We start from the raw sequence: 22,940 nt of genomic DNA, 5'->3' as shown, positions 1-22,940 counted from the left end.
TATTTTAAAATTTTACTTCATTAAAAAATATATTTTACATATTACAATTTAATATAAGAAATTTGTAAATAAAAATTTCGTAGTCAATCCAAAGTCTGCAAAGTGAGATAGTAAATTTTGACTAGTTTTGTGAGGGGGAATTGAGATCCCATGGCGGAGCTGACATTATAATTGATCTATAGCGTAGCTGGCACTATGAGGATTGAGATCTCATGGCGGAGCTGACAATATCAGAATTGATTCTATGGCGAAGCTGACACAATCAGAATTGAGATCCCATGGCGGAACTGACGCAATCGCAATTGACATCCTGTGGCAGAGCTGACAATAACAGAATTGATCTTATAGCGAAGCTGACACAATCAGAATTGAGATCCCATGGCGAAGCTGACAATATCAGAATTTATTCTATAAGGAAGCTGACACTATCAGAATTGAGATACCACTGCTACCTGACACTATCGCAATTGATAACCCATGGTGGAACTGACACTTTCAGGATTGAGGCCCAATGGCGGAGCTGACACTATTACAATTTACATTCCATGGCGGAGCTGACACTATCACAATTGACATCCAATGTGGGTCCTGACACTATCAGGATTGAGATCCCATAGTGAAGCTGACAATGTCAGAATTGATTTTATATCGGAGCTGACACTATACTAAAAGCCAGGTTATGAACCGACTAAACAGGAAGTAGTTGGCTGGGCGTGAGGAAAGTGCGGGTTAGAGGGGTAGCCTGTGCAGTGATGACACGTTGAGTGTGGGGGGTGGAGGGGAGAACGAGAACAGAGCTTTTCATTGGCCTCGCGTGAAAATGTCGTCTGCTAACGAAAATCTGGCAACGGAATCACGGAGACAGTGTAGCCAAACTTCCCAATTCATTTTCAGTACCACGTGCATTACGGGTCGCATTTCGTACCAGCGTCATTAGCTCGTGCTTTCTTAAAAACAGTAATTTTAATTACTAATATTGTTGATAGTGTTATCGAGAACTATAGACAGTAGTTATTTTAAACATATCGGTGACAAACGTTGAACACGCTTTGAATCTCGCGCCACTATGTGGCAACAGAGCTCAGAAAGAGAGCAACAGAACGTTGGTTCCGGTTTAGTCGGTTCATAACCTGGCTTTTAGTATATCAGGATTGAGATCTCATAGCAGAGCTGACACTATCACAATTATTGACATCCCATAGCGGAGCTAACACTATCACAATTGACATGCCATGGCGGAGCTGATAGTATCACGATTGAGGTCCCATGGCGGAGCTGGCAATGTCAGAATTGATCCTATAACGGAGCTGATAATATCAGGATTGAGGTCCTTTGGCGGAGCTGACAATATCAGAATTCATCCTATAGCGGAGCTGATAATATCAGAATTGAGGTCCTTTGGCGGAGCTGACAATATCAGAATTGATTGTATAGCGGAGCTGATAATATCAGGATTGAGGTCCTTTGGCGGAGCTGACAATATCAGAATTGATTGTATAGCGGAGCTGATAATATCAGGATTGAGGTCCTTTGGCGGAGCTGACAATATCAGAATTGATCCTATAACGGATCTGATAATATCAGGATTGAGGTTCTATGGCTGAGCTGACAATATCAGAATTGATCCTATAGCGGAGCTGATAATATCAGGATTGATCCTATAGCGGAGCTGATAATATCAGAATTGAGGTCCTTTGGCGGAGCTGACAATATCAGAATTGATTGTATAGCGGATCTGATAATATCAGGATTGAGGTCCTTTGGCGGAGCTGACAATATCAGAATTGATTGTATAGCGGATCTGATAATATCAGGATTGAGGTCCTTTGGCGGAGCTGACAATATCAGAAATGATCCTATAGCAGAGCTGATAATATCAGGATTGAGGTCTTTTGGCGGAGCTGACTATCAGAATTGATTGTATAGCGGAGCTGATAATATCAGGATTGAGGTCCTTTGGCGGAGCTGACAATATCAGAATTGATCCTATAGCGGAGCTGATAATATCAGGATTGAGGTTCTATGGCTGAGCTGACAATTTCAGGACTGAGGTCCCATAGCGGAGCTGACACTGTCTCTGTTAAGTGTTTAGAGTAACAGTGGCGGAGGTGATGTTTGAACGAGGAATATGACACTTCTTAGAAAACTTCGGGAGGAGTCGACACGCCACTTATTTCGCACATAGGACTTGAGATCGTATTATATATATTTAGGTAAATTAATTGAAGGGTCAGTGCAGGCAACATGAGACATTACTGATTTTACAGCGACAGACAATTGGTCGCAACTGAAATATGTTTAAGATACGCTATCTTGTGAGCAGTGTCGAACTCGCGGCCTTCATGCATTGGTACCCACGACACCTTATCTATCTCCACGGCCAGGCCAGTCAGTAGCGCTCCGACATGCTCCTCGGCAAAGCGTTCCTGGCGGGCCTGCTCGTCCTCTGCGCCAGTCCTGGTAAGTGTTCAATATTAGCCACTCGTTATGATACAAGACGAGTATTTGGTACAAAATTACGTGTAATTGTTAATCACTCGTCATGATATGATGCGAGATGGATATTTTGTGGATCTACATTTGAAGTTATTAACCAGAGTTGCGAACCTAAAACGCAATAAATTAACACCGGTACATGAAAAGCACATATAATTTGAAATGTCGAAATATGGATTTATAGAAAACCTTGTGCGATATGTTGCAAAGGCATAACTGGCTTATATCGTTCCAGCTCTAATGCAGTACATCTATCTCAGCACATTCCGAATTGCTAATTGACAGAATAAGAACGCAGTACGTTAAAAATAATTCTTATCGACTGTTGGCATAGTGACATAGTGCAAAACTTCATGTTTGGTTGCAGGGCTGAGAGATGTAGTTGACCTAAACGACCTTATAATAACAACAACAACAACAATAATAATAATAATAATAATAATAATAATTAATAATAATAATCTATACTAATAATAAATCTGTAGCCAAAATTTTTCTGGTAATTTTCGATTTTCTAAAAACAATTGGTGTTAACATGTATAATTAACCATCCTGAAACCGAAAATCGCTTTTTTTTTTATTTTTGTTTGTATGTCTGTCTGTCTGTCTGTATGTTTGTTACCTTTTCACACCATAATGGCTGAACGGATTTCGATGAAAATTGGAATATAAATTAAGTTCGTTGTAAGTTAGATTTTAGGCTATATGGCATTAAAAATACGTTATTTAAAAGAGGGGTTATAAGGGGGCCTGAATTAAATAAATCGAAATATCTCGCTTATTATTGATTTTAATGAAAAATGTTACATAACAAAAGTTTCTTTAAAAATGATTTCTGATAAGTTTTATTCTTTGAAAAATTTTGATAGGACTGATATTTAATGAGATAAATGAGTTTTAAAATTAAAATAACTGCCATCTAAGGCGGTGTATTGAAATAAAAAACAAATGGCTCCGTCTATAAGGGGCCTTGGACACAACAATCGAAAGCAATGAAAGATAGCCTACAGACAATGTTTCTGTGTTTGTATGAAGTAATATAGGAAGCTAAATTAACCGATTTGTATAATTAATTATTATTTCACCATTGGAAAGTGTAATTTCTCTAGATGGACATAATGCTATAATGTTATTACAGTAACTTGTGAGTGAATTGAGGACAGGTAAGATTAAAATAGCTTCTTATGCACAGAAAAATTGATAGGTTATTCTGTATATTCATTTCCTGTATTTCTTAAAATAATGTTTATGAACATATTCATTTTTATGTCAGAGAATTAACGAACAACGAGAGTGTATTGATTTAATATGCAGTAATAGTACGTTAGCTTAGCAATCCATTATTTTATAATTCAAATTTTAACTATGCTCAATTGAATCGTGTTAAAATACATAAAATATATATGCAATAAACGCAATGCAAAAAAATTGGGTAATGAGCCAAGCAGATTATGTTGCGCTGTTGTAAAAGCTGTTCCTCCTGAGATTCAAGAGCTCCCACAACAAACTAAAAACTTTCTAATTCGAGTACATCCGTTATCAACACACTTTTTACATAATATAATATAATATAATATAATATAAACATAATAATAAATCTGTAGCCAAAATTTTTCTGTTAATTTTCGCTTTTCCAAAAATAATTGGTAATAACAATTAATAACATGTTAAAGGAATTGTCATTGCACCAAATGAGTGGCCTCTGGATCAAAATGATCGCATTTTAATATTTTAAATACAATTTAAATTAAGTAACATATTAAACGATTTATCCTTCTATCAAACACGAATGTTTCCTGGATCAAACGTCCAATTTTAATTATGTAATTACTTTATATTCATTTCTAACGGGTGCAGCGGAGCGCACGGGTACGGCTAGCAATAATAATAATAATAATAATAATAATAATAATAATAATAATAATAATAATAATAATAATAACAATAATAATAATCATAATTGTATTTTGCCATACACATATAATATTATATTCTACTTTTTAATTTTAATATGAAGACAAAATTTACAAAACGAAATATGCATATTTCTTACGACTTCAATTTTCTGAACTTTGTCAGAATGTAGGACAAATATTTTCCGAAGGTCATAGGTCATATTCAAGGTTTACATGATTTTTAATCAAAACATTTAAAATCTTAAACTTTTTAGCAAAACAAAATTCAACTGACGGAAATATACGTTGACCTTTCGCGAAACGATCTCGCACATCTGCAGAACGGTTCAATAATGACAATTACATGTCATAATACTGAAACATGAGACATTCTTCTGTAACGTTCTTCACCACTCTCTTTGATGTCGGTATTTTGATATTAATGATAATAATAATGATAATAATAATAATAATAATAATAATAATAATAATAATAATAATAATAATAATAATACTCTTTGGCCTACGCCGACTCTTGACGTATAGTTCACACTATATTTATACATAATCCACTTATGTATTTTTATGTTACCTCGTAGGACCATACTAAAGGATACTTTAATTTATTCTAGAATACGGAATGTGTGAGTGTTATGATCTCTCAAAGAATATTTCTGTATCTGTTCCATAAAATTGTTTCTGCAATGCTTTCTTTATTAATTTTAACTCAAGTATAATGTCCATATTTCCCCATGATTAAAGTATGTATACCTGGTCACAAAATTGACTAACTTCATGTCATAATGATTTAGGTAGCCAGATATCTGTCCAGCTTTCATACCCACTGCAGTAGCTTGAATTACATGATGTTTGTTTCCTTACTTTGTGTTTTAATGAACGTTGAATCTTTCAAAAAACTGTCTACGCCTGTTAGTAGGGTAAGGTTGCATATATCGCACCACTTTAGGATTCATAATTTTTATTTAACAATACAGTTTTTATTTTCTGTATTCCTTTACAGAGATACATTCCCAGAGCATTTACCTTTCATGTAAAAGAGAATTCTTGACTATGATGTAATATTTTTTAATTAGAATGACATTATCGAAACACATGTCAGTGGTGCCATTTAGGCAACTAGTTTCCTAAATAGCACCTGCGGTTTCTTAAATCGCACCTCTTTATCTGCAGGGAACAGGATGAAGGAAAGCTTTTAATATTGAACATTTTGAACAGTATTTAATATGAATAATGTAATAAATGCAAATTACAAGTTTATTGAAATTAATGAAAGAGAGTAACGCATCTTCAAATGAAATTGAAAAAATAGAGCATAAATTACCTAACATTTAAACTTCCTGAATGCGCTTTTATTGTTACACATTTGTCATGTGCTTCACCAGGCAGTTCAGACTGTAAACTGCGTCACCTTTTCTCCACGATTATCTCGAAGCCACCTAAGAGCTGCTTCATGATTTAGCTGTATCAAATGGTTTGAAGATAGAAACATCTAAAGGCTGGGCCTATGAGTATTATGACGAGGAAGCTGAAAGAGGAGAACACCATTTTCCCGAAATAATCTAATAGCTTCTGAATTTTTAAAATGGGTCGTATAGGTGGACATACAGAAGCAGCACTTTTTTCTATGGCAGGTTTGAGTGGCAAATGAAAATTTTGAGCTGTTCGACAAATAGTTCACTGTTGATGTAACCTGACTCAGAGCAAACAAATAACGATCCTGAAGGATCACCAGCTTATAATGTAGGATGCACTGTTTGACGTTTAAAAATTGTCATAGGTGGCACAAAATACCTGACGCGCTTGTACAACACACACTTGTATTAACGCTCTTTTCACCACTTGATATTGCACCCATCTGATGCATTCCTCGTCCAGTTAAAAGTTTGGGGACTTCTTTTGTACGGCTAGAATTGCTACAGTTGCTCAAATCGCACCGGTGCGAATTAGGCACCTACAAAGTGGTGCGAATTGAGAAACTACGTCATAAGTTATTATTTCCTTCATTCTAGTCTATAATCACCACATGTTCGAAAATCCTACTAAGTTAAATGTTCTTTAATATTTCTTTAAACCAATAACATCTTAAGATTATGGATTCCTTTGCATAAAAATCCGTTATTTAGTTACAAAATGTTAGCTAAATATACATCTACCTGAGCGATTATATTAGATACACTATCACCACGCTGCTGACACAAAGAAGTGGCAGAAATCAAGTGGCATGGTGGAAGTTCATATGGTAGATTGTAACAATACCACTAGATACCACACTACTACAGTAACTTGTTTTAAAACAGCAGTGGTGCCATTTAGGAAACGGTGCAATTTATACTACTCTACCCTATGTATAACTACAATGTCTTGTGATTTCTTATAAATATAATTTTAACTAAATATATTATACCTTAGTTATATTATGAGCTAATTGGGTGATCTCGTGTATAAAAGTTAGTTCTTCTGTTTATATTACCGACAGACTTTTTCAGCCTTTTATGATCTTGAGTCAATGAATTCCTTGTTCATAATAATAACATAATAATTAATGTAGGTTATATTTTGCTTACTTTCATTCTAACATGACAACTTCTCAGGGAGCAGAAACATTGCTCTCCCCGTCATTCAGATACAAAGTATTTTTATTTTAGGAAAGAAAAATATTCCTTTAATAGCCTGTACACACAAAACAAATTCTTGCAAACCTTTATTTGAAAAGCATCAAGTAATAACCGTTTTTGCAAATATAAGCTTTCAATAATTATTATATTCAACAAAAAGATACTAAAAAAGTTCGTAATATCAGTAAATGATTTTCATAAGTCAGCTTAAATACAGATAATTTTTATTACAAAATCATGATTAAACATCAACAGCAATATACATATAAGTGTACATTAATACAGACAGTGTTCATTATAGGAAGCACTGATAGAAAGTATAATTGCATTCTTCACATAATTTTCAAATGAATCACAGTTGCTCAGCAGCAATAGATGACCAATTATACGGATGATGAAAGTAGATGAAATGAACAGAGTAATATATAATAAATTTCATAATTCCATAAAAATAATCGTTCCATTTTGATACTACACATCATTGTAACTTATAATATTCAACCTATTTATAAATAAAATAATAATTTTTATACGATACATTATTTCAGCTTATAATATCTAACTTATTAATAAAAATATATATTATTTAATTTTCATACTATTCATTAAGTACACACTAAGTTCGGTTCATTTTGTCGAGTATGGCGAGTTCGATATCCGCCGATGTTCGCTCTGCAGGAGGTCTGTCGTGTTTGTTCGCCCATGCTATGAAAATATTTGTTGTCCTCTCCCATCCCTTCATGTTTTAAACCGCTTACGGAGTTGAGCACATATCTTGTGATTAGTTGTAAAGGGTGCGTCAGAAAGAACGGATGGATTTCAAATTATCGATACGCAGCGAGGGGAGGGATATAGTGAGGGGGACCACGACTGTTGCGCCAGCCAGAGAATGCAGTTTCATTTGAGAACATGGTGTTGGTCTGACGTACAACGTGCTTTCATCGTAGAGACATTTTTGAAAAATGAAGAGTCTGTGATCGCCACTCAGGACTCATTTCGACATCGGATGTCACGCTAGGATTCCAACTCGGAATATAATTTTGCGGTGGGTGGCTTCATTTCGTATCACAGGTTCAACATTAAAGAAGAAATCACCTGGACGAACACGGAGCGCGTGTACACCTGCAAATGTGGAGACAGACACTAGGTTTTCCGGCCACCTCAAAGATCAGCCCGCAAACATGCTATTGCACTGAGATTGTCCGAGGCTACGGTAAGATCTCGCGCCCTGCGAGTTCTTTCTTTGGGACCATTTGAAGGCTTAAGTTTGTAAACATCGATCACATATACTGGATGAAATGAAGACGGCGATTCGTGAAGAAATCTTGGCAATTCCACCAGCTATGACTGTGAAAGTGATGGCGAACATCAGAAAACGCCTCGATGCCTGTATTGAAAGCCAAGGACATCATATGAATTATATTGTTTTCTATAAATAAACTGCATGTATTGGTGAATATGTTGATAACAATAAATTTTTGATTTGATGAATCCTTACAATTTTCTTGCCCTGTGAAATCCATCCGTTCTTTCTGACGCACCCTGTATTAGTTTTTCATATGCAATAAGTCAAAGTTTGCAATGTCTTGATTTCTTCTCTCACGTTTAAACACTGCACTAAGTTACAGTAGTCGGTAATATGAACGTATGCGACTTTTAAAAGATATTTTCCTCGATTTACTTATACGTAAATCTTTGTGCATGTTTAGTCACATGAACAACAAAACTTACCTGTACTCATCACTAGTGAGCGGATTTTTATGTCCTAAAAATTTAAATATATTTATTTTTTATGTGCTAAAAAGTACGAAAATATTTGCTAAAAATAAAAAAAATATACGTGAATATGTTAGGAGAAAATACACAAACGGTTAGGGAAAACACGGAAATTTTACTTGAAGCAAGTAAAGCGATCGGTTTGGAAGTAAATCCCGAAAAGACAAAGTATATGATTATGTCTCGTGACGGGAATATTGTACGAAATGGAAATATAAATACTGGAGATTTATCCTTCGAAGAGGTGGAAAAATTCAAATATCTTGGAGCAACAGTAACAAATATAAATGACACTCGGGAGGAAATTAAACGCAGAATAAATATGGGAAATGCCTGTTATTATTCGGTTGAGAAGCTCTTATCATCCAGTCTGCTGTCCAAAAATCTGAAAGTTAGAATTTATAAAACAGTTATATTACCGGTTCTTCTATATGGCTGTGAAACTTGGACTCTCACTCTGAGAGAGGAACATAGGTTAAGGGTGTTTGAGAATAAGGTGCTTAGGAAAATATTTGGGGCTAAGCGGGATGAAGTTACAGGAGAATGGAGAAAGTTACAGAACACAGAACTGCACGCATTGTATTCTTCACCTGACATAATTAGGAACTTGAAATCCAGACGTTTGAGATGGGCAGGGCATGTAGCACGTATGGGCGAATCCAGAAATGCATATAGAGTGTTAGTTGGGAGACCGGAGGGAAAAAGACCTTTAGGGAGGCCGAGACGTAGATGGGAGGATAATATTAAAATGGATTTGAGGGAGGTGGGGTATGATGATAGAGACTGGCTTAATCTTGCACAGGATAGGGACCGATGGCGGGCTTATGTGAGGGCGGCAATGAACCTTCGGGTTCCTTAAAAGCCATTTGTAAGTAAGTATATATATTTTTTAAATATGACAAAAATACCTTACTTAGCTTGAAAAAAAAATGTTACTAGGTACTCACCAACCACACTTGAGTGCTAGTAGTTGGCCGAGAATTGCAGTGAACAACAAAGGTCATCTCCAAATTCTCCATCACAAATGCATGCCGATTATCTCTGAACAACGACTTATACTGTGAAAGCGATCTTTCCACATCACAGGACGTCAGACGTGCATATTTAAAGAGAGGAATGTCACAAACACAAACACCGTCAATTTCACCTACAGGCACACCCTCCAATACTTGAGCAACTTTACACATTTTTTTTATATCCACTGTTTTTCCTAAACACATTCTGGAATTTGTCCCTTAGTACTTGTACTTCTGAACCTGGTAGCGAGTCTAGTTTAATTTCCACGGCACGCACCTCCCTGTTTCAGACAACAGGTTTTTGGATGTTTCGAGTTTTTTTTATGGTGTCACACAAAAAGCTTAGATTTGCTAATAGGAAAGCCAAATCGTTTTTTAAACAATCATCTTTCAGTATATCTTGAAGGATATCGATTGACGAAGCCGATAACAGGGCGTCACTTCATAGGCATGAGCGAGAGATTTGTTTAAATTAAATAATGTTCATACCCGAGCTCTTATCTGTTGTGTTTCACAAACAAAGCGTGGAATGAAATCATCTTCAGCAACAATAAACATTCCTGATTATGTGTTTTAAGATCTCTCCTCCTTTTCTATGTTAATTTATTCTCTAACAATAACACTGATATACTGCCTAGCTGTTCTCAGAACATGAGGCGATACTATTACAAAAATGGATCACGGATACACCACACAGCGCTTAGAAACACGCAGCAAACCAAGAATTCTTAAAAAGATAGCGTACTTCTGAGTGACATAATTGATTTAGTTTTAAAATGTTTAAAAGTTCTTGTAAAAAAATTATTTAAGTAAAAAAACTCCAAGATTTATGTGTTTATGAAAATATGTATTTACATAATTTTTTTGTAAAAATATGTGTTTTTATGTGAAATAAAATTCGATTTTTAAACTTGAAACTTCATGTTCGGAATTTTTAACTTTGTTAATTGTGTTTTATCACACGCAAAAATAATATTTAATTACATAGGAATCCGCTCCTTACTCATCACTATGCCAGATATGTGCCTGACATCCGTATGCAGCTAAAGCGTAAAGGAGAAGGAGAGGTGGAACTGACGAAAGGCACAGGCACCGAGCACAAAGAAGGGGAAAGGTTCTAAAGAGACTCGCAACACAAAACCGAACATAATGCCTCTTACCGGTTGCTTTTTACGAGTTCAGTTATTTTAGTTTACACGCTTCACTTCTACGTATTTTTGGATGTAGAGCGACGTTTTTAATATCTTGATATCTCCTTTCACGTTCAAACATTACACGACACTATTACGTATACCATGCCTGCATAAAGATTTAATTATGTATCATCATAAATAACATTATTAATACGTAATAAAAATCAATAATTTAAATGTGCACTCAGAAACCATAATATACAAGTTAATAGTAATATGCGTTACAAGAGCGGTATGTTGAAGTTTTCATGTTCGAGGAAAAGTTTGAAAAAGCGAAACGAGAATTGAAAGAAAACACACCGCTCGTGTATCGTACATTATTTTGTGCGAAGATCGTTTATTACATATCTGAAAGAGGAATTTCTAATTAGTTGCAATGAAATCTCCATCTTGGTTTCTGTTCAATGACGGCAAATTTGGAAAACAAAAATATCTAGCTTCAACATTGTTGCTTTAAAATGTTTTCTGTGTTTACTATACTCCAGCAGGCCGTGATATACGTCTGTCTTTTTTTTCCCCCAGTCTATGATGAGTCTAGAATATTGTTGATTTTTTTCACGGCTTCCTTAATGTTACTTGCATCACGAATGCAGTAACTTTAGTGGAGTTGTAGAGTTTACTTAATTTTTGCAAATATTTAAAAACAATAATTAACAGTGCAATTTAGGTGAAATTGTAGTGGTAAGTTTCCAATTTATAATTATTACTATATTGAACGTCTCTAAAAATAATATGTTAAAAGCCTAAAGCAGTAAAATCAATATGTCACTTAAGCGGTAAGAAGAGGGAAATAAATTGTTATGTGTGTTAGGGTGGGAATACTGAATGTGGAATTTTAGACTTTCCGCGGATTGGTTTTGTGCGGAAACCAAGCAAATACGCACGATCTCGCACAAAATACTTTTTATTCTAAATATGAATTTCTGTTATTTAGGCAGTAGTATTTTCTTAGGATATGAGTATGTACCTTTTACGTTAAAAGTAAGTCTATGTAACATATTCACGAAGTACCTATGCGTAAGACCTCATTTACTACTCTAACTAGTTATTTTCTTGGTTATTAAACGACGTTGTATAAACTGTTATGTTATGTGGCATCGATGGGATTGGTGATAGCACATATTAGCTAACATTCGCCTTATGGTTGAGATAAACTTCGGAAGAAACCCAACCAGGTAATCAACCCAAGCGGAAATCGAACCCACGCCCTAGTGCAACTCCGGATCAGCAGGAAAATGTTAAGCTACGCCAGTGGCTTAACTAGTTCTAGATTGTTCTTGGTTACATCTGCTGATTCATACATACTAATTTAATATAATGTTATTAACGATTTGTAATTTACAATGCAGAGGTACTATAAGAAGACTTCATTCTGTGACGCGTTTCCTCTAAATAGTGGTATTGTGTTGTGAATTATACGGGTACATAACATTGGGAGTGTTATTTCATTTGGAGTCTCTTCTTTGATCAACTTCCTTGAATTATACGGGTACATAACATTGGGAGTGTTATTTCATTTGGAGTCTCTTCTTTGATCAACTTCCTTGAATTATACGGGTACATAACATTGGGAGTGTTATTTCATTTGGAGTTTCTTCTTTGATCAACTTCCTTGAATTATACGGGTACATAACATTGGGAGTGTTATTTCATTTGGACTCTCTTCTTTGATCAACTTCCTTGAATTATACGGGTACATAACATTGCGAGTGTTGTTTCATTTGGAGTCTCTTCTTTGATCAACTTCCTTGAATTATACGGGTACATAACATTGGGAGTGTTGTTTCATTTGGAGTCTCTTCTTTGATCAACTTCCTTGAATTATACGGGTACATAACATTGGGAGTGTTATTTCATTTGGACTCTCTTCTTTGATCAACTTCCTTGAATTATACGGGTACATAACATTGCGAGTGTTGTTTCATTTGGAGTCTCTTCTTTGATCAACTTCCTTTATACGGGTACATAACATTGGGAGTGTTATTTCATTTGGAGTCTCTTCTTTGATCAACTTCCTTGAATTATACGGGTACATAACATTGGGAGTGTTATTTCATTTGGACTCTCTTCTTTGATCAACTTCCTTGAATTATACGGGTACATAACATTGCGAGTGTTGTTTCATTTGGAGTCTCTTCTTTGATCAACTTCCTTGAATTATACGGGTACATAACATTGGGAGTGTTATTTCATTTGGACTCTCTTCTTTGATCAACTTCCTTGAATTATACGGGTACATAACATTGGGAGTGTTGTTTCATTTGGAGTCTCCTCTTTGATCAACTTCCTTGAATTATACGGGTACATAACATTGGGAGTGTTATTTCATTTGGAGTCTCTTCTTTGATCAACTTCCTTGAATTATACGGGTACATAACATTGGGAGTGTTATTTCATTTGGACTCTCTTCTTTGATCAACTTCCTTGAATTATACGGGTACATAACATTGCGAGTGTTGTTTCATTTGGAGTCTCTTCTTTGATCAACTTCCTTGAATTATACGGGTACATAACATTGGGAGTGTTGTTTCATTTGGAGTCTCTTCTTTGATCAACTTCCTTGAATTATACGGGTACATAACATTGGGAGTGTTATTTCATTTGGACTCTCTTCTTTGATCAACTTCCTTGAATTATACGGGTACATAACATTGCGAGTGTTGTTTCATTTGGAGTCTCTTCTTTGATCAACTTCCTTGAATTATACGGGTACATAACATTGGGAGTGTTATTTCATTTGGAGTCTCTTCTTTGATCAACTTCCTTGAATTATACGGGTACATAACATTGGGAGTGTTATTTCATTTGGACTCTCTTCTTTGATCAACTTCCTTGAATTATACGGGTACATAACATTGCGAGTGTTGTTTCATTTGGAGTCTCTTCTTTGATCAACTTCCTTGAATTATACGGGTACATAACATTGGGAGTGTTGTTTCATTTGGAGTCTCTTCTTTGATCAACTTCCTTGAATTATACGGGTACATAACATTGGGAGTGTTATTTCATTTGGACTCTCTTCTTTGATCAACTTCCTTGAATTATACGGGTACATAACATTGCGAGTGTTGTTTCATTTGGAGTCTCTTCTTTGATCAACTTCCTTGAATTATACGGGTACATAACATTGGGAGTGTTATTTCATTTGGAGTCTCTTCTTTGATCAACTTCCTTGAATTATACGGGTACATAACATTGGGAGTGTTATTTCATTTGGACTCTCTTCTTTGATCAACTTCCTTGAATTATACGGGTACATAACATTGGGAGTGTTGTTTCATTTGGAGTCTCCTCTTTGATCAACTTCCTTGAATTATACGGGTACATAACATTGGGAGTGTTATTTCATTTGGAGTCTCTTCTTTGATCAACTTCCTTGAATTATACGGGTACATAACATTGGGAGTGTTATTTCATTTGGAGTCTCTTCTTTGATCAACTTCCTTGAATTATACGGGTACATAACATTGGGAGTGTTATTTCATTTGGAGTCTCTTCTTTGATCAACTTCCTTGAATTATACGGGTACATAACATTGGGAGTGTTATTTCATTTGGACTCTCTTCTTTGATCAACTTCCTTGAATTATACGGGTACATAACATTGGGAGTGTTATTTCATTTGGAGTCTCTTCTTTGATCAACTTCCTTGAATTATACGGGTACATAACATTGGGAGTGTTATTTCATTTGGAGTTTCTTCTTTGATCAACTTCCTTGAATTATACGGGTACATAACATTGGGAGTGTTATTTCATTTGGACTCTCTTCTTTGATCAACTTCCTTGAATTATACGGGTACATAACATTGCGAGTGTTGTTTCATTTGGAGTCTCTTCTTTGATCAACTTCCTTGAATTATACGGGTACATAACATTGGGAGTGTTATTTCATTTGGACTCTCTTCTTTGATCAACTTCCTTGAATTATACGGGTACATAACATTGCGAGTGTTGTTTCATTTGGAGTCTCTTCTTTGATCAACTTCCTTGAATTATACGGGTACATAACATTGGGAGTGTTATTTCATTTGGAGTCTCTTCTTTGATCAACTTCCTTGAATTATACGGGTACATAACATTGGGAGTGTTATTTCATTTGGAGTCTCTTCTTTGATCAACTTCCTTGAATTATACGGGTACATAACATTGGGAGTGTTATTTCATTTGGACTCTCTTCTTTGATCAACTTCCTTGAATTATACGGGTACATAACATTGCGAGTGTTGTTTCATTTGGAGTCTCTTCTTTGATCAACTTCCTTGAATTATACGGGTACATAACATTGGGAGTGTTGTTTCATTTGGAGTCTCTTCTTTGATCAACTTCCTTGAATTATACGGGTACATAACATTGGGAGTGTTATTTCATTTGGACTCTCTTCTTTGATCAACTTCCTTGAATTATACGGGTACATAACATTGCGAGTGTTGTTTCATTTGGAGTCTCTTCTTTGATCAACTTCCTTTATACGGGTACATAACATTGGGAGTGTTATTTCATTTGGAGTCTCTTCTTTGATCAACTTCCTTGAATTATACGGGTACATAACATTGGGAGTGTTATTTCATTTGGACTCTCTTCTTTGATCAACTTCCTTGAATTATACGGGTACATAACATTGGGAGTGTTGTTTCATTTGGAGTCTCCTCTTTGATCAACTTCCTTGAATTATACGGGTACATAACATTGGGAGTGTTATTTCATTTGGAGTCTCTTCTTTGATCAACTTCCTTGAATTATACGGGTACATAACATTGGGAGTGTTATTTCATTTGGACTCTCTTCTTTGATCAACTTCCTTGAATTATACGGGTACATAACATTGCGAGTGTTGTTTCATTTGGAGTCTCTTCTTTGATCAACTTCCTTGAATTATACGGGTACATAACATTGGGAGTGTTATTTCATTTGGAGTCTCTTCTTTGATCAACTTCCTTGAATTATACGGGTACATAACATTGGGAGTGTTATTTCATTTGGAGTCTCTTCTTTGATCAACTTCCTTGAATTATACGGGTACATAACATTGGGAGTGTTATTTCATTTGGAGTCTCTTCTTTGATCAACTTCCTTGAATTATACGGGTACATAACATTGGGAGTGTTGTTTCATTTGGAGTCTCTTCTTTGATCAACTTCCTTGAATTATACGGGTACATAACATTGCGAGTGTTGTTTCATTTGGAGTCTCTTCTTTGATCAACTTCCTTGAATTATACGGGTACATAACATTGGGAGTGTTATTTCATTTGGAGTCTCTTCTTTGATCAACTTCCTTGAATTATACGGGTACATAACATTGGGAGTGTTATTTCATTTGGACTCTCTTCTTTGATCAACTTCCTTGAATTATACGGGTACATAACATTGCGAGTGTTGTTTCATTTGGACTCTCTTCTTTGATCAACTTCCTTGAATTATACGGGTACATAACATTGGGAGTGTTATTTCATTTGGAGTCTCTTCTTTGATCAACTTCCTTGAATTATAAGTAGCTGTTATTAAACATATTTCTTCTTCACGAAATGAAGGCTTATTTGTTTACGAAATGCTTCTATACGCCAGAGTTCATGTACCCGCTCATGTAAAATTCATAACGAAGTGAGCGTTAGACCAAGCTGTTAGGAATGCACAGAAACACGCGGAGTGATACCACCCAGAGAAACGAGGTACTGACGCAATGAATATCCCATATAACTACAATAATTAATGAGTGTTACGAACATTGCATACATTTCGCAGTGCACAAGTTACGCGCTTTTCAACAATCCAATTCTTCATCAAGTGGGAGGTCGTGAGCGTGAAGTTTAACAGTCCTCGCTTCAGTTTTGTATAGTGCATAGATTTATAGTGAACTGAATATAAGTTCTAAAATTAATCGAGTTAATAGGTATTACGAAAGGAACATTCAACAAGGAACAACAACGACCAACAGCAATGGAAATTCATCAGTGTGTTGCAGAATCTTTACAGGTACGAGAATCGGACTTTCAAGATAGTTAGTAAACAAAATGCGATTTATTTGAAATTTACCAGTAGCAGTGTGTATGAAAATTATTTACGGAAACATGAAGGTACAACAACTACAGAGTGATTTATATAGAACTGACACATTTCTTTCATTAATTGCTTCAAAACGAATTGTGCTAGCGACAACTTATTATACCTAAAATGTAGAGGAATTTTGGGAGATTATTTACCTCTATAGCAAATGTTGTCCGGCGTTGTCAAATCCGGAGATCTCGGTGGCCACAGGTTCCTGGAAATTATTCGGTCGTCACGTAACCGGATAAATGGAACCATGCTTCATCTGTGAACCATGTGATGGACAATATGGCAGGATTTTGCACAATGAACGTCTGAAACCAACAGCAGAATGGTCTGGAGTTTCGATTCCTTGTCACTAGATGCGCAGATGTTTGTTTTATTCCTATTGTTGGCACCTGTTTTCGACATTTTGTGTCAACGTGAAAATGCAGTACACATTAAAACAACGACTCTTCCTTGTGAAGCAATACTGGATTACGAATTCAATTACAGCTACTCAAAGGGCATACCAGAGAGAATTTGGTGTTCGCAATCCTCCCAAAAGAAACACAATACTGGGACTGGTAAACAAATTGGAAACAACTGGATCTCTGGTGAGTAAAAAGGGCAAGCATCGTTCATCTAAGCTTCCCACGGTTGTTGTTGACGTAAGAGCACGACTGGAGCAGTCACCCAAAAAATCATTAAGACGTTTGTCGCAGGAGACAGGGTACACCTACTCAATGTGTCACAGAGCCTAAAGCCATATAGGGTTACGGTTGTTCATCAGGTACAGGAACCAGATAAGGATAAAAGACTGAATTATTGTCGTTGGTTTCAGACGTTCATTGTGCAAAATCCTGTCATATTGTCCATCACATGGTTCACAGATGAAGCATGGTTCCATTTATCCGGTTATGTGACGACCGAATAATTTCCAGGAACCTGTGGCCACCGAGATCTCCGGATTTGACAACGCCGGACAACATTTGCTATAGACGTAAATAATTTCCCAAAATTCCTCTACATTTTAGGTATAATAAGTTATGGCTAACAGAATTCGTTTTGAAACAATTAATGAAAGAAATGTGTCAGTTCTATATAAATCACTCTGTATAAAATTGCTAAATGGTGATATTGTGATAGTTACAATAACATCAGGAGATGATATGAATACAGTTAGGGTTTTTAACATTTTACCGGAAGGGTCAAACGACAGGATCGCCAATTCATTAATGAATTATGGTAAAGTACAATCAATTGTTAATGAGAAAATGAGCGAATAGATACCGATTCATGGTGATACTGGCATACGTATAGCACATACTATATTTAGTTGAAAACCCTTTTCCATCCTCCTAATTGGTAACTATGAAGCGTATGTTACACACGTCGGGCAAAAAAAAAAAAAAAACTTGTTACCAATGTGGAAGTGTTTCGCATGTTTGTTCTCATTCCCATAACGTATTCTTCGTCAGGTCGTTACTGTAGCTCCAAGACAGAAACTTACTTTCAGTGATATAGGCCTACTTCAATCGCGAAGGTCAAAAGATGAGATACTCGGCAATTCCATCGAGAATGAAGCACTGGGACAGGCGACTGCCCCATTGCCTTCTAGCTTCACTGTAAACAAGACTAATGACCTCGAGAGTTCAACAACTCAACAAGAACGACTATCTGACATAGACTCAGAAACTGATTGTAAAGATACAGTCGACAAGATAGACGTACGTCAGAATACACAACCAAATATATGTGGCAGAGATACTAATATACACGACGGATCTGAAACTGAATCGGTCGATGAAAACGACGTCGAAATAATTAACGATAACACTTCAATTGAAAATGAAGAGAGATTACTGATAATAAACGTTGTAAGAAAGAGTTTTCTCAGCGAATTTCTATGCGCGTAAAAAGCAGTGGCAGTTCCTCCATGGAACAGAGGGAACAGGCTATTCCCTTCCTCCCTGCCCCCTTAACAGAGATTGTGAGATATACTTCATTCTAAAGGATAGGCTACTTGCAGTTTTCGAAAAGCTAAAACAGCTATCGTTAGCAGGGTTATTGCAGTGAAGTGAAAACGACTCGAGCCCTTCTCGTCTGCTGTGCGTGATGATGTGAGTGGGATCTCAAGCAACGTTTTCTCCGAAGCAGGCTCGAGCGGACACGAGCTTACCCGAGTATCGCTGGAAGCTGTGGAGTTACCTCTTCCACTGCCATCGTGATCTAGACCAGGCCGTAATGCAGGTTGTGTGACGTCACTCGATGAGTCGGGCTTTTCTATTTGAGTATACGGAGCTGAGTGAAATATATTACTTTAATGCGTGTCGGCGCTCAATTTTATTTAGTGTAATGTGTGTATAAGACCCCTTCACACTTCTTATTGCATAATATGTTGCAGAAATAATTACAAAACTGTGTTATTTTAATATGAACGGAGTTTTACATGGTAACATAACCTGGTTGCATCAACATTTTAAGTTTGGAATGGAAGCTATTTAGAGATTTAATAAAGAAGAATTATTTTTATTGTGATTTTAATTTAGCACATCTACCTTCCTTACTTGTAGGTACAAAATTTACCACAGTCCCTCCTATGAAAATAGTGTATGTACAGTAGTGTGTTAATCTGGTAGGTTAGATCAATATAATTCATTACAACCCAGCATAGTAGGGAACAAATAAATAATACAATTAAATTTTTATCCAATGTAATATGTGCATAAGTTCCATTTATGTGTTGCATAATGTGGCAGGAACAATAAATAAAACTGTGTTATTTTTAGAGAATTTACCATGTTAACATAACCTATCTGCGTCAACATTTTAGGCGTAAGTTGAGAACGAAAACGGTTTTGAGATTTAATAAAGAAGAATATATTTTTAGGATAAACTTCAGAACACGGTTACCGTCCTTACTTATAGGTAGAAAATTCACCACAGTCCCTCATATGAAATGTACATACGTTATATTACTTAGTAGCGCTGAGGTATAGTTCCGGTAATTTCTGAACTGAAAACAGTTGAATTTATTTTTTGTGGAGATGCATTTGATCCTATAAGCAAGGCATATTAAAATCCTGAACGAACCGAACTAATTTGTATATGCAAGATGTATGAATACGAAGGGAACTACCTCAGCGCTAGTTTAGCCCTAGTAACATATTACACTAATCAGACTTCAGACTGGAGTACCGTATGAAACGAATAAATACAATTGAAGTGTAGACAAATTGCATTTATGAGTTATACGTAGCGTTATGCTTAATTATAATGCATAATTGCGAATATGGAAATAAGGCAAGTACTGATAGAATAAACATAACCTATAACTTTAACACATTAAAATATGCGTGCGATGCAACTGAAAATTGTTGAAACGTGCATAAATGAATGTGCAAGAATTTCGTAATGAAGCATGAGTGCTTTATTTCAACCAATTACAATTCCAGATACTGTAACAGTAATGGAAACTATAGGGTATAATTTTTTTCTAATATACTATATGTATCTGGAATAACTCTTCTCGGGTTCTCAGCCAGGTGAGTTCGTCCCTGAAGAAGATGGCAGAGCTAGCCGTCGAAAGCTTGGAAGCTAATCTCCAACTCACCTGGCTGAGAACCCGAGAAGAGTTATTCTACATCAAACGCCGGGAAAGCCTCAAGTCATATATGTATCTCGTTTTTAGTTCAAATTGTGTATATTATCAAACGTCGTATTATTTACTCGTATAATGTAGGTTATTCACAAATAAAAAGGGCGCAATAATTTAAATTTAATAAGACAAATACGGTAAACTAACAATAATGGATTAGACAAGAGTAACATCGGTAACGCTGCACTTAGGCCTAATCACAACTTACTTTACATGCCAGTCAATGTTTCACTTTCACGTATATATTATTACACATATTTAGCCTACTGTTTATAAGACCAAAATTTCACTTAACCACATAAGGGTGCAATATTTAATCGAAATAAAGGCAGGTATTACACATACGAACTTTGCCTGCAACAACGAAATTTTCACACCAAAAATAATATTATACCTTAAATTGCAAGTAAATTGTGTCTCAAGCGTCTCACAATCACTGTTTAAAATTTTACTGACGCAATTACACTGCATTTCAGAGAAATATATGTTATTCTTCATGCACTGCAACTAATTCATATGGTTGAAAGACCGCCTTTCGCGATCAGCTGTTAAGCGAGTCACGTGGTCTGCCTTACGGCCTGTATTAGATCACGACGGCAGTGCCTCTTCCCTCGCGGAATATTGAGAAGTGTGGAATATACTGTTTCATCAAGCTAGTTTCTTGATATAGTGATAATTCGGAAAACAATTAAGTTCGAAGAGTTTTTCGTGTGACATAATATTGTGTGTGAAATTATACAATAGTTCTTAAAAAATCCGTACCATTTACACATTCGCGGCCTGAGTTAAAGCTGACTGATTAATGGCAATGGAACAGGTGACTGCTGCCTGTTCCAACTGCAAAGAGACCGAGCGGCAGCGGCCTCATGCGAACCAAGACAGCGAGTGTCGTGTTATCGATCACCTGAAGTCGAGAGCGTTTAGTTCGATCAATGTTGCTGAGAAAAGCGCGGTTATTTTGAATGGTAAACCTACTCCTCTCCTTACATAAACTAAAACAAAATCTTATACAAGACATGGGCATCACAAGACATTTTCAAAGTAGTTACTATAATTCTGTGAAATGGTTAACTGGGTGGTCCTCAAGCGGCAAATTGTAGGTTTAATTGAGGTTTATTTATTTTTAGTTAACTGTATTATATATTTAGGCCTAATAATAATAATAATAATAATAATAATAATAATAATAATAATAATAATAATAATAATAATATATCATTAATTTGTTTTACATTAACACATTCTTTTTTTGATTAAGTTGTAAATGAAGTAAAAAAAATTGGTAATGTTGCTAAATCATAATACAGATTATTATTATTATTATTATTATTATTATTATTATTATTATTATTATTATTACAAATGGCTTTTAAGGAACCCGCAGGTTCATTGCCGCCCTCACATAAGCCCGCCATCGATCCCTATCCTGTGCAAGATTAATCCACTCACTATCATCATGTCCCACCTCAAATCAATTTTAATATTATCCTCCCTATATGTCTCTGCCTCCCCAAAGGCCTTTTTCCCTCCGGCCTCCCAACTAACAATCTATATGCATTAACAGATTATTATTATTATTATTATTATTATTATTATTATTATGTCGCTAAATGGTCGGAAGACAATGGTATGAAAATTAACGTATCCAAAACTAATGTAATAACCTTTTCTAGAAAAACTTCTTCACTGAAATTTAATTATTATCTAAATAATGTACTAATTAACAGAACGGATTGCGTAAAAGATTTGGGAATATTCTTTGACAGTAAATTGTATTTTCATAGTCACGTTGATTACATTTACAATCACGCAATCAGAATGCTAGGAATAATACGGTCAATAACTTATTCTTTTTCCACGCCCGATTCTCTCTTAATGCTATACTATACATTGGTGCGATCGAAACTCGAATATGCATCTGTAGTTTGGAACTCGATTACAACTACGGACTTGGCTAAATTAGAAAATATACAAAGGAAATTTATATCCTTATGTTCATTCAGATTTTTGCCCATTAATTCCGGGTATAGTTATGAGAGAAAATGTGAATATTTTAATTGTCAAAATCTATATGCTAGACGCCATGAGCTAGATTATCTGTTCTTTTGTAAAGTCCTCAAAGGTGATATATCCTGTGACTCTTTCTTAAACAATATTACCTTACGTATTCCAACAAAAGATATGAGAGCCCACAAACTTTTCTATATTAGAAATTCGAAATTTCTTTCACCAGTCTCCAGATG

The 22,940-nt window shown here is 35.6% G+C and overlaps 2 protein-coding genes across 3 annotated transcripts in view; one reads left to right on the top strand and one right to left on the bottom strand.

Annotated features, from left to right (window-relative positions):
- Positions 1–22,940, bottom strand: part of LOC138715501 (nucleolar protein 12-like) — a 309,079-nt gene that overhangs the window by 74,495 nt on the left and 211,644 nt on the right. The window lies entirely within an intron of this gene.
- The window catches only part of LOC138715500 (uncharacterized), a 140,987-nt gene continuing 120,402 nt past the window's right edge, over positions 2,356–22,940 (top strand). Inside the window, exon 1 of the mRNA XM_069848475.1 lies at positions 2,356–2,460. Within this exon, the coding sequence (XP_069704576.1) occupies positions 2,406–2,460 (55 nt within the window). The 5' untranslated portion in view covers positions 2,356–2,405. The remainder of the gene's footprint in view (positions 2,461–22,940) is intronic.

The sequence above is a fragment of the Periplaneta americana genome, chromosome 15, assembly GCF_040183065.1.
Source record: "Periplaneta americana isolate PAMFEO1 chromosome 15, P.americana_PAMFEO1_priV1, whole genome shotgun sequence".
NCBI lineage: Eukaryota > Metazoa > Arthropoda > Insecta > Blattodea > Blattidae > Periplaneta > Periplaneta americana.
Note: the sequence above shows the minus strand (reverse complement) of the source record. Positions and strands in the feature narration are given on the sequence as shown.